Below are 11,520 nucleotides of genomic sequence, written 5' to 3' on the forward strand. Positions count from 1 at the left end.
AGAGGCATCATACAGGCTACTGTATTTGGCAAGTCAGTCATTTTTATTTAACTAGGCAAGTCAGTTAAGAACACATTTTTATTTACAATGACAGTCTACCAAAAGGCCTCCTGCGGGGATGGGGCTGGGATAAAAAATGTTTGTAAGAAATGCAAATATAGGACAAAACACACACAAGAGTGACAACACAACTTAAAGAGAGACCAAAGACAACAACATAGTATGGCAGCAACACATGACAACAGCATGGTAGCAACACAACATGACAACAACATGGCAGCAGCACAAAACATGGAACAAACATTACTGAGCATAGACAACAGCACAAAGTGCAAGAAGGTAGAGACAACAATACATCACACAAAGCAACCACAGTCATTGCATGTATAAACATTTGTAAAATCAGTTGTACAACAACCGGTAAACAACAGTTTCATTTTCACATTGTATAAACCAATTATGATTCATTTAAATTAGTGTGCAACAATTTATTAATAGCCACAAATGGCAGAGTACACCAGATGGACTAGTCCATTTTTAGCCTAGTGGGCCTGTCTAATTTGGGGTTTTAGCGCAAGATTCTCATTATCTTGCTAATAATGGGGGCCTCAAGGGGGGGAAAAAATGGGCCAGGGTGTTAGAAAGTGGCGATTTTTGGTCCCAGTCCGCCACTGGTACGACTACACAAATAAGAGTCATGCTACAGTCCTGTCTTTTGTCTCCTCATAGTGGCCTGCATTCTAAGAATAGTACTATATGGTGAATGTGGGGTGTGTATGACTTGACATGCTCAATGTGCTGGACGCCAGTCCTGCATGGTCCCCCAGTGATGTCCTGCAGTAGAGAGGCAATGTGGATGGCTGTGTCCTTTGTCCAGGCACCCCAAACTTCTCTGTCACTCCCCTTAGGAGACACCTCTTCTGGGTCTCCCTCCGATGTCAACAACTACAGACCAGTATCCCTTCTTTCTTTTCTCTCCAAAACTCTTGAACGTGCCGTCCTTGGCCAGCTCTCCTGCTATCTCTCTCAGAATGACCTTCTTGATCCTAATCAGTCAGGTTTCAAGACTGGGCATTCAACTGAGACTGCTCTTCTCTGTGTCACGGAGGCTCTCCGCACTGCTAAAGCTAACTCTCTCTCCTCTGCTCTCATCCTTCTAGATCTATCTGCTGCCTTTGATACTGTGAACCATCAGATCCTCCTCTCCACCCTCTCCGAGTTGGGCATCTCCGGCGCGGCCCACGCTTGGATTGCGTCCTATCTGACAGGTCGCTCCTACCAGGTGGCGTGGCGAGAATCTGTCTCCGCACCATGCGCTCTCACCACTGGTGTCCCCCAGGGCTCTGTTCTAGGCCCTCTCCTATTCTCGCTATACACCAAGTCACTTGGCTCTGTCATATCCTCACATGGTCTCTCCTATCATTGCTATGCAGACGACACACAATTAATCTTCTCCTTTCCCCCTTCTGATAACCAGGCGGCGAATCGCATCTCTGCATGTCTGTCAGACATATCAGTGTGGATGACGGATCACCAGCTCAAGCTGAACCTCGGCAAGACGGAACTGCTCTTCCTCCCGGGGAAGGACTGCCCGTTCCATGATCTCGCCATCACGGTTGATAACTCCCTTGTGTCCTCCTCCCAGAGTGTTAAGAACCTTGGCGTGATCCTGGACAACACCCTGTCGTTCTCCACTAACATCAAGGCGGTGACCCGATCCTGTAGGTTCATGCTCTACAACATTCGCAGAGTACGACCCTGCCTCACACAGGAAGCGGCGCAGGTCCTAATCCAGGCACTTGTCATCTCCCGTCTGGATTACTGCAACTCGCTGTTGGCTGGGCTCCCTGCCTGTGCCATTAAACCCCTACAACTCATCCAGAACGCCGCAGCCCGTCTGGTGTTCAACCTTCCCAAGTTCTCTCACGTCACCCCGCTCCTCCGCTCTCTCCACTGGCTTCCAGTTGAAGCTCGCATCTGCTACAAGACCATGGTGATTGCCTACTGTGAAGGGAACAGCACCTCCATACCTTCAGGCTCTGATCAGGCCCTACACCCAAACAAGGGCACTGCGTTCATCCATCTCTGGCCTGCTGGCCCCCCTACCTCTGAGGAAGCACAGTTCCCGCTCAGCCCAGTCAAAACTGTTCGCTGCTCTGGCACCCCAATGGTGGAACAAGCTCCCTCACGACGCCAGGACAGCGGAGTCAATCACCACCTTCCGGAGACACCTGAAACCCCACCTCTTTAAGGAATACCTAGGATAGGATAAAGTAATCCTTCTAACCCCCCCTTAAAAGATTTAGAAGCACTATTGTAAAGTGGTTGTTCCACTGGATATCATAAGGTGAATGCACCAATTTGTAAGTCGCTCTGGATAAGAGCGTCTGCTAAATGACTTAAATGTAAATGTAATGTAATGTAATGTCTCCTCCAGAAATGTCCACTCTCTCCATGACAGGAACAGAGGAAGTGTCACAGTCTGTAATATGATGTGGTGCGGTAACATTCTGGTGAATATGCAACATGCCACCGGTCCTTTTCCTCAGTAGTCGACAGGCAACAGGCCAGCCATCTGCAGAGCTGGGTATAAGACCCAAATTCACCCGGTCAGCCAGGTTACACAATGGGAGCTGGAAAAAACACCCAAAACGATTATTCTCAGATCACATAAACTGGTTGATTTCTGATCTCCAGTATAAAGATGTTGTTCCTTACTTGCCGGTTGTCTCTGTTGTGGTCGGTGCAGTGATGCCACACTCCATTTAACTCCCAAGTTTCTCTGCAGGGCTTCCACGGCATCTGGGTTCCACTCACAAGCATGAACATGGCTAGCCCCCGCATGCACCAAGAATGGGATAGTGAAGTAGCCAATACCTAATAAAAAATAACAATATAAGGAATAACAATGTAATCCTATAGTGCTAAATTATGCATAGATTATGAATCTTTTCTGTAGTTCATGGACAATATACACAGATATATACAAGATGTATTTTCTTACCTGCATATAAATCCACCACAGTCTCCCCACTGCAGTTGAATGAGGCAACCCTGAGCTTCTCTGTGATGTTGCCAGCAGAGAACATGCACCTGGTCACATCAAACTCATCCCTCAAAGAAAGTTGTAAACCATGACAAAACAATTGGACAAGGAGTACATAACATGCAACTATTCCCTTGAGACTACAAAGTAACACTTCTGGTACCATTTCTTTTTTTAAAGAATACTGGTAGTAATGTAGTAATGTCATTGAAAGGGTTAAAGGAGTCATTACCTGATATTGTTGTCTACATGTGTCACCCAGCTGTCCTCTCCAACTAGCATGGTCACTACCGGAGTTCTGAATCCATCCTTGGATATTCAAGCTATCTTTGCCAAATGTTCTGCACCCAGTGCTTGGGCCACTGCTGGCCACAAATCTGGACCTGTAACAGATGCATTGGAATAAACACACACTAAACCCACACAAAACATAAAATTAGGCCTGTATCAATATGATCTACAGATAACAGTTTGTATGCTATACTATAGCATACCTGTTTTCTTCCATACTGGCTGAGAAAAAGTGTTTTTCCCCTAAGAGCACCAAGTCTCTGTGGCGCTGGCAACTGTGATGCATATCTTCTCAGATCCTCAGTCCATCTCTCACCATGGGATCCTAGTAGGTCCTATAAGACATTCACCAGCTTGTCACTGCTTGAGATCCTCCTCTCTCTCTTTGACAGCAGAGGAGCCTGTTGAATAGAGAAAAGCAGAACAATTACAGCAAATTGTTAGATTTCAATCCAAAAAGTCAATGAAGCTAGAGATCAGTAGATGATTATGACTATGCATATGGGTTGTTCCATTTGATTTGAATCGCACCCCTTTTCATTTGAACAAAACTTTCCATACATATTTGCCTATGGTGGAAGTGGTCAGAAAGTGACTTTTTGAACCTGAATCCCTACACATTCAGGAGATAAAGGTGCCCAAAGTTGACCCATTTTGCATACACCACCATACGATGAGAAATCCATGTCTGCATCACTGGAAAATATAAAACGGTTGAGTTGAAAAAAAAGGTTTTTTAATAAGAATTGTAATTTAACCTTTAAGGTCAAACTCAGATTCGTTTTCATCTTCCGCATTTCTTGTAGCTTAGACCCTATTTTACATCATCTGAGGTGTTTGTCTTGTGACCGCCATCGGTTAAAACACAACATACATATTATATATAAGATAAGAAAGAGTATGGAAAGTTTGTTGAAATCAAAAGGAGTGTGGTCAAAAAGTGCTAAAAACAAAAATGGAACCACCCATACATATTGGACATTGTCAGAAAGGAAGTAATAGGTTTTACTGGCTGGTGTGTTTACGGATATATTCAAATCGCTCCCTATCCCAGTCTGCTGTCCCCACATGCTTCAAGATGGCCACAATTGTTCCTGTACCCAAGAAGGCAAAGGTAACTGAACTACAGTTGAAGTCGGAAGTTCACATACACCTTAGCCAAATACATTTAATCTCAGTTTTTCACAATTCCTGACATTTAATCCTAGTAAAAATTCCCTGTTTTTAGGTCAGTTAGGATCACCGCTTTATTTTAAGAATGTGAAATGTCAGAATAATAGTAGAGAGAATGATTTATTTCAGCTTTTATTTATTTCATCACATTCCCAGTGGGTCAGAAGTTTACATGCACTCAATTAGTATTTGGTAACATTGCCTTTAAATTGATTAACCCCGGGTCAAACGTTTCGGGTAGCCTTTCACAAGCTTCCCACAATAAGTTGGGTGAAATTTGGCCCATTCCTCCTGACAGAGCTGGTGTAACCGAGTCGGGTTTGTAGGCCTCCTTGCTCGCACACGCTTTTTCAGTTCTGCCCACAAATTTTCTATAGGATTGACGTCAGGGCTTTGTGATGGCCACTCCAATACCTTGACTTTGTCCTTAAGCCATTTTGCCACAACTTTGGAAGTACGCTTGTGGTCATTGTCCGTTTGGAAGACCCATTTGCGACCAAGCTTCAACTTTATGACTGATGTCTTGAGATGTTGCTTCAATATATCCACATAATTTTCCTCCCTCATGATGCCATCTATTTTGTGAAGTGCACCAGTCCCGCCTGCAGCAAAGGACCCCCACAACATGATGGCCAAACAGTTCTATTTTTGTTTCATCAGACCAGAGGACATTTCTCAAAAAAGTACGATCTTTGTCCCCATGTGCAGTTGCAAACCGTAGTCTGGCTTTTTTTATGGCGGTTTTGGAGCAGTGGCTTCTTCCTTGCTGAGCGGCCTTTCAGGTTATGTCGATATAGGACTTGTTTTACTGTGGATATAGATACCGTTGTACTAATTTCCTCCAGCATCTTCACAAGGTCTGCTGTTGTTCTGGGATTGATTTGCACTTTTCGCACCAAAGTACATTCATCTCTATGAGACAGAACTCGTCTCCTTCCTGAGCGGTATGACAGCTGCGTGGTCCCATGGTGTTTATACTTGCGTACTGTTGTTTGTACAGATGAGCGTGGTACCTTCAGGCGTTTGGAAATTGCTCCCAAGGATGAACCAGACTTGTGGAGGTCTACAATTTGTTTTCTGAGGTCTTGGCTGATTTCTTTTGATTTTCCCATGATGTCAAGCAAAGAGGCACTGAGTTTAAAGGTAGGCCTTGAAATACATCCACAGGTACACCTCCAATTGACTCAAATGATGTAAATTAGCCTATCAGAAGCTTCTAAAGCCATGACATAATTTTCTGGAATTTTCCAAGCTGTTTAAAGGCACAGTCAACTTAGTGTATGTAAACTTCTGACCCACTGGAATTGTGATACAGTGAATTGTAAGTGAAATAATCTGTCTGTAAACAATTGTTGGAAAAATTACTTGTGTCATGCACAAAGTAGATGTCCTAACCGACTTGCCAAAACTATAGTTTGTTAACAGGAAATTTGTGGAGTGGTTGAAAAAACGAATTTTAATGACCTCAACCTAAGTGTGTGTAAACTTCCGACTTCAATTGTAAATGACTACTGCCCCGTAGCACTCACTTCTGTCATCATGAAGTGCTTTGAGAGACTAGTCAAGGATCATATCACCTCCACCTTACTAGGCACCCTAGACCCACTTCAGTTTGCATACTGCCCTAACAGGTCCACATACGATGCAACCGCCATCACACTGCCCTATCCCATCTGGATAAGAGGAATACCTATGTAAGAATGCTGTTCACTGACAGCTCAGCATTCAACACCATAGTACCCTCCAAGCTCATCATCAAGCTGGAGGCCCTGGGTCTCAACCCCACCCTGTGCAATTGGGTCCAGGACTTTCTGACAGGCCGCCACCAGGTGGTGAAGGTAGGAAACAACATCTCCACCTCGCTGACCCTCAACACTGGGGCCCCACAAGGGTGCGTGCTCAGCCCCCTCCTGTACTCCCTGTTCACCCACGACTGCATGGCCATGCACGCCTCCAACTCAATCAAGTTTGCAGACGACACAACAGTAGTGGGCTTGATTACCAACAACGACGAGACAGTCTACAAGGAGGAGGTGAGGGCACTCGGAGTGTTGTGTCAGAAAAACAACCTCTCACTCAACGTCAACAAAACAAAGGAGATGATCGTGGACTTCAGGAAACAGCAAAGGGAGCACCCCCCTATCTACATCGAAGGGAAAGCAGTGGAGAAAGTGGAAAGTTTAAGTTCCTCGGTGTACACATCAATGACAAACTTAAATGGTCCACCCACACAGACAGTGTGGTGAAGAAGGCACAACAGCGCCTCTTCAACCTCAGGAGGCTGAAGAAATTTGGCTTCTACAGATCCACATCCTGTCGAGAGAGCATCCTGTCAGGCTGTATCATAGCCTGGTATGGCAACTGCTCTGCCCTCAACCAGAAGGCTCTCCAGAGGGTAGTGTGGTCTGCACAACGCATCACCGGGGGCAAACTAACTGCCCTCCATGACACCTATAGCACCCGATGTCACAGGAAGGCAAAAAAGATTATCAAAGACAACAACCACTGGAGCCACTGCCTGTTCACACCGCTACCATCCAAAAGGCGAGGTCAGTACAGGCGCATTAAAGCTGTGACCGAGAGACTGAAAAATAGCTTCTATCTCAAGGCCATCAGACTGCTAAACAGCAATCTATGTAGGCTGCTGCCTACATAGAGACCCAATCACTGGCCACTTTAACAAATGGATCACTAGTCACTTTAAACAATTTCACTTTAATAATGTTTACATATCTTACATTACTCATAGTATATAATACAGTATATGCATATGATATCTAGTTGCACCTTTCCTATGCCGCTCATCCATATATTTAAAATGTACATATCTCATTCACCCTTTTAGATTTGTGTGTATTACGTAGTTGTTGGGGAATTGTTAGATATTTCTGCACTGTTGGAACCTGAAGCACAAGCATTTCACTACACTCGCATTAACATCTGCTAAACATGTGTATATGCCCAACATAATTTCATTTGATTACTCCGCCCAAAATCTGAGTAAAGTAACATGTCGGAAACAAAATGTCACGACAATCCGGATAGAAACAGCGAATTTGTCAGTGAACTTTCCAAATGTAGACAACAACAAAAATATTCTAGATAAGGTGGGATATTTTTTGTCGGTAAAATTAGGTATGCGAGAAATGGCGGTGGAAAGCCTTTATGCACAACTATTTATATAATAACAATAATATCGAACTAAACTTGGAGTTACCAATGATATGTTGTGCGGTCCTCCCAGGAACTCAGGAAAGCATGCAGTTTATTAGGCTACAGATTAAATATGTTGTGATGAACTTCACAGGGTGGCTAACAATGATGAGCTTGATGCATCTTTTCAATAAATATCGTGTGTCTTATTCTGGTGACATTATGATCGACGCTTGGCTGCCGTTTGACAAATAAAACGTGTATTTATTCTGCGCCCACTACGTGTGTGGTTTAGACCCAGTGGCCTGGCGCCCCCTGGAGGAGAATATATCAAAGCCGTACAGGCTCCAAGATCTGGTATATTTCAACATCTCAATCAAAAAAGCTAAACTCACCTTTGACCCTATCATCACGCAAATGCTTACAGTATGGCGTTCAATGGGGAACAATTGCAAATATATTATTAATCACCCCCATATTATTTATTTTTAATCCCAGCCCCTGTCCCCGCAGGAGGCCTTTTGGTCATTGTAAATAAGAATTTGTTTTTAACTGACTTGCCTAGTTAAATAAAGGTTCAATAAAAAAAATATGCCATCGTTTAATAATGACAGTCTCATTTTGGGTGGCCAGCCTATATGTTTTCCAGCTTGGAGTGAGGGGGGAATTCATACTCTCTCTGACATTGTGGAGAGTTGAAACCTACATGCGTTCCAAGACATGAAAAGGCAATACGATCTGCCTGGGTTTAATTTTTATTTTATTTGCAGCTTCGTTCTGCTCTAAGTGCTTATGGAGTACGTTGGGGATCTGATCATCTCATCCTATACACAAAATAATAATAGCTAGGGTAAGGGCAGTCTCCAAATTATATATATCAATCAAATGTATTTATAAAGCCATTTTTACATCAGCCGATGTCACAAAGTGCTATACAGAAACCCAGCCTAAAACCCCAAACAGCAAGCAATGCAGATGTAGATGCACAGTGGCTAGGAAAAACTCCCTAGAAAGGCAGGAACCTAGGAGGAATCCTAGAGAGGAACCAGGCTCTGAGAGGAGGCCAGTCCTCTTCTGGCTGTGCCGGGTGGAGATTATAACAGAACATGACCAAGATGTTCAAACGTTCATGGATGACCAGCAGGGTCAAATAATAATAATCACAGTAGCTGTAGAGGGTGCAACGGTCAGCACCTCAGGAGTAAATGTTCAGTTGGCTTTTCATAGCCGATCATTCAGAGTTAGAGACAGCAGGTGCGGTAGAGAGAGAGAGTCAAAAACAGCATGTTCGAGACAAGGTAGCGCGTCCGGTGAACAGGACGCGCTACCTTGTCCCGAACGTGCTGTTTTCGACTGGTATATATTCCTATTCCTACTCAAACCAACATATTACCAATCTATTAAAAATGGAACAAAAATATACCAGCAGTAGATATTAACTGGAGTACTGTCTGGTCCAACATCATATTCTCATCAGGAACCCAAATGACTCACTACAATTTTGCCCACATGAGTTATGCAACTCCTAAACAACTTTTCCAGATAAACTCAACCTCTGTCTGTATGCTCTGCACCCAGGGTACACCTGGCACATTTGTGTGACTAAACTGCATATTTAAGAGTGGCCTTTTACTGTCTCAAGCGCAAGGTGCACCTGTGTAATAATCATGCAGTTTAATCAGCATGTTGATATGCCACAGCCTGTCAGATGGATGGATTATCTTGGCAAACAAGAAATGCTCACTAACAGGGATGTAAACACAATTGCACACAATTTGAGAGAAATAAGCTTTTTGTGCATATGAGGGGGGGGGGGGAAATGTCTCTTGGTTTGTGTTTTGTTTGTTTGTCAAACAAAAAAATAATAACTTGATCACAAAAACAACCAAAAATGTTGCTCTTTTGTCCATAATAATTTCATAATGTAAGCTACAACTGCACTGTATACCGAGAAAAAAATATCAGTAGAGTTGAAAATGCGATGGAAACCCATTTAACTTCTATTTTTTATTCGCTACATGGGAATTTAACCGCAACAATTATTGTTATGTGCACTATGTCACCAAGCAAAGCCTTTTTCCGCAATAAATGTCAGTTTGATGCAAACACCCCTCTGGTGGGAGAATATAGTTTTATGCAGATTTTAGAATATTTGCATGAAAATCTGTCGCCAAGTGGATGGAAACCTAGACACTGTTACCTAGCTAATGAGAGACTGTCGAATTTGGTCAAACAAAAAAAACTATAATTTGCTACGTGAGGCTTATTTGATTGAATAGAAGTTTTGTAATGGTTAGGTTGTTACAAATGCACAGACATAAGTGGACGCACGTGGCATTTTGGCAACTTACCTGAAAACAACTTGATATTGGAGTTTTGCCTGTTGTCATAGAGATAGATAGAGGTCTCATCATGGATATCCAATAAGACGTTTCAGCATGGACATTGTCATCAAGGGCTTCCACCATTTTAAAGTAGTCAACTGGGTGGGGATTCCTATGAATTGGGAGCAATCAGCCAATGAACAAGAAAATGTACTACTTTAAAATGGAGACAGCCTCAATGGTTCTGCCCATGCTGTCACAGACACTATAATAGTACAGATACAAAGATGAGTCTCTCTCTCTCTCTATATATATATATATATATATATATATATATATATATATATATATATATATATATATATATATATAAAAATGGCTGGCATACATATTCCCTCTCTTTGGCTAGAATGGTCCCACCTGATTTCGCTTCCTCCCACCTGCCTTCCATCTTTGAGGACATGTACTTCCATTGTTAGAGCGGTCACTCTAATACAGGGATGGGAAACTTTGATGTGTGTGGGGGCCACAAAAAACAAAACTCATCATGAGGGGCTCGTGGGTCTGCGTACAACTAACATGGGCTAATTGAGTGACTGCTGATGCGCAACCAAATTTCGAAATTACACCTTGTATATTCTATTATTCTAACTCTCAATAGTAAGTTGATACTCAACTGAGTTCCTAAAAAAATAAGACACTTTCATTTTTTGGTCTGCTGTCCTACAAAAGGGGGCCAAATGCCCATTTGCACATCCCTGCACTAATATCTTGTCAATATAATAGACAATCTTTGACATTGTGCATCCTCCTCATAGCTGCCATTACCTGGATCCTCACAGTTTCCCATGTGCTGCCAGTGGTACACTCTGTTTTGGAGACTTTGGAGATCAAGCTGGGGTAGGCAGAATGGTATGATTGGCAGTGACACTGTCCCAGCAGTGTTTTTGCATGCAGGTTCAGGACACCTTGTGCCTGCAAATGTTTCCTTTGTAAAGGTCATTACACAGGAAATACATAGTTAGCAACAGAAGAGGCAGAAAAACAAGCCATCCAGTCAAGACATGCAAATAGAAAGTAGGCTAGCTTAGCCAGCTTCCAGAAATTGGGAACAGCTAGCTTCCAGAAATTGGGAATAGCTAGCTTCCAGAAATTTGGAATAGCTAGGTAGCTAACTGCACTGTTGTGCATGACGTTGTAGCACCCTCAGAGATGGTTAGTGGTGGAAAACGTACCCAATTGTCATTCTTGAGTAAAAGTTAAGATACCTTAATAGAAAATGACTAAAATAAAAGTGAGTCACCCAGTAAAATACTACTTGAGTAAAAGTATTTGGTTTTAAATACACTTAAGTATCAAAAGTAAATGTAATTGCTAAAATAGACTTAAGTATCAAAAGTAAAATATTATAATTTCAAATTCTTTATATAAAGCAAACCAGAGGGCATCATTTTCTAGTTGTTTTGAGAGAAAAAAAACGACTTAAGTAGTACTTTAAAGTATTTTTACTTAAGTACTTTACACCACTGGAGA

General features: G+C 42.7%; 1 protein-coding gene across 1 annotated transcript; it reads right to left on the reverse strand.

The window, feature by feature from the left end:
- Nucleotides 1-484: 484 nt before the first annotated feature.
- Nucleotides 485-11,233, reverse strand: LOC106611794 (tRNA wybutosine-synthesizing protein 2 homolog). The gene is given in 9 exon segments (XM_014212382.3): nucleotides 485-930; nucleotides 2,460-2,633; nucleotides 2,719-2,772; nucleotides 2,774-2,877; nucleotides 3,005-3,114; nucleotides 3,279-3,429; nucleotides 10,816-10,944; nucleotides 10,947-10,975; nucleotides 11,223-11,233. Coding segments are annotated over 9 exon segments (969 nt in total). The 3' UTR covers nucleotides 485-723.
- Nucleotides 11,234-11,520: the final 287 nt, after the last annotated feature.

The sequence above is a fragment of the Salmo salar genome, chromosome 09, assembly GCF_965601325.2.
Source record: "Salmo salar chromosome 09, fSalSal1, whole genome shotgun sequence".
NCBI classification, from domain to species: domain Eukaryota; kingdom Metazoa; phylum Chordata; class Actinopteri; order Salmoniformes; family Salmonidae; genus Salmo; species Salmo salar.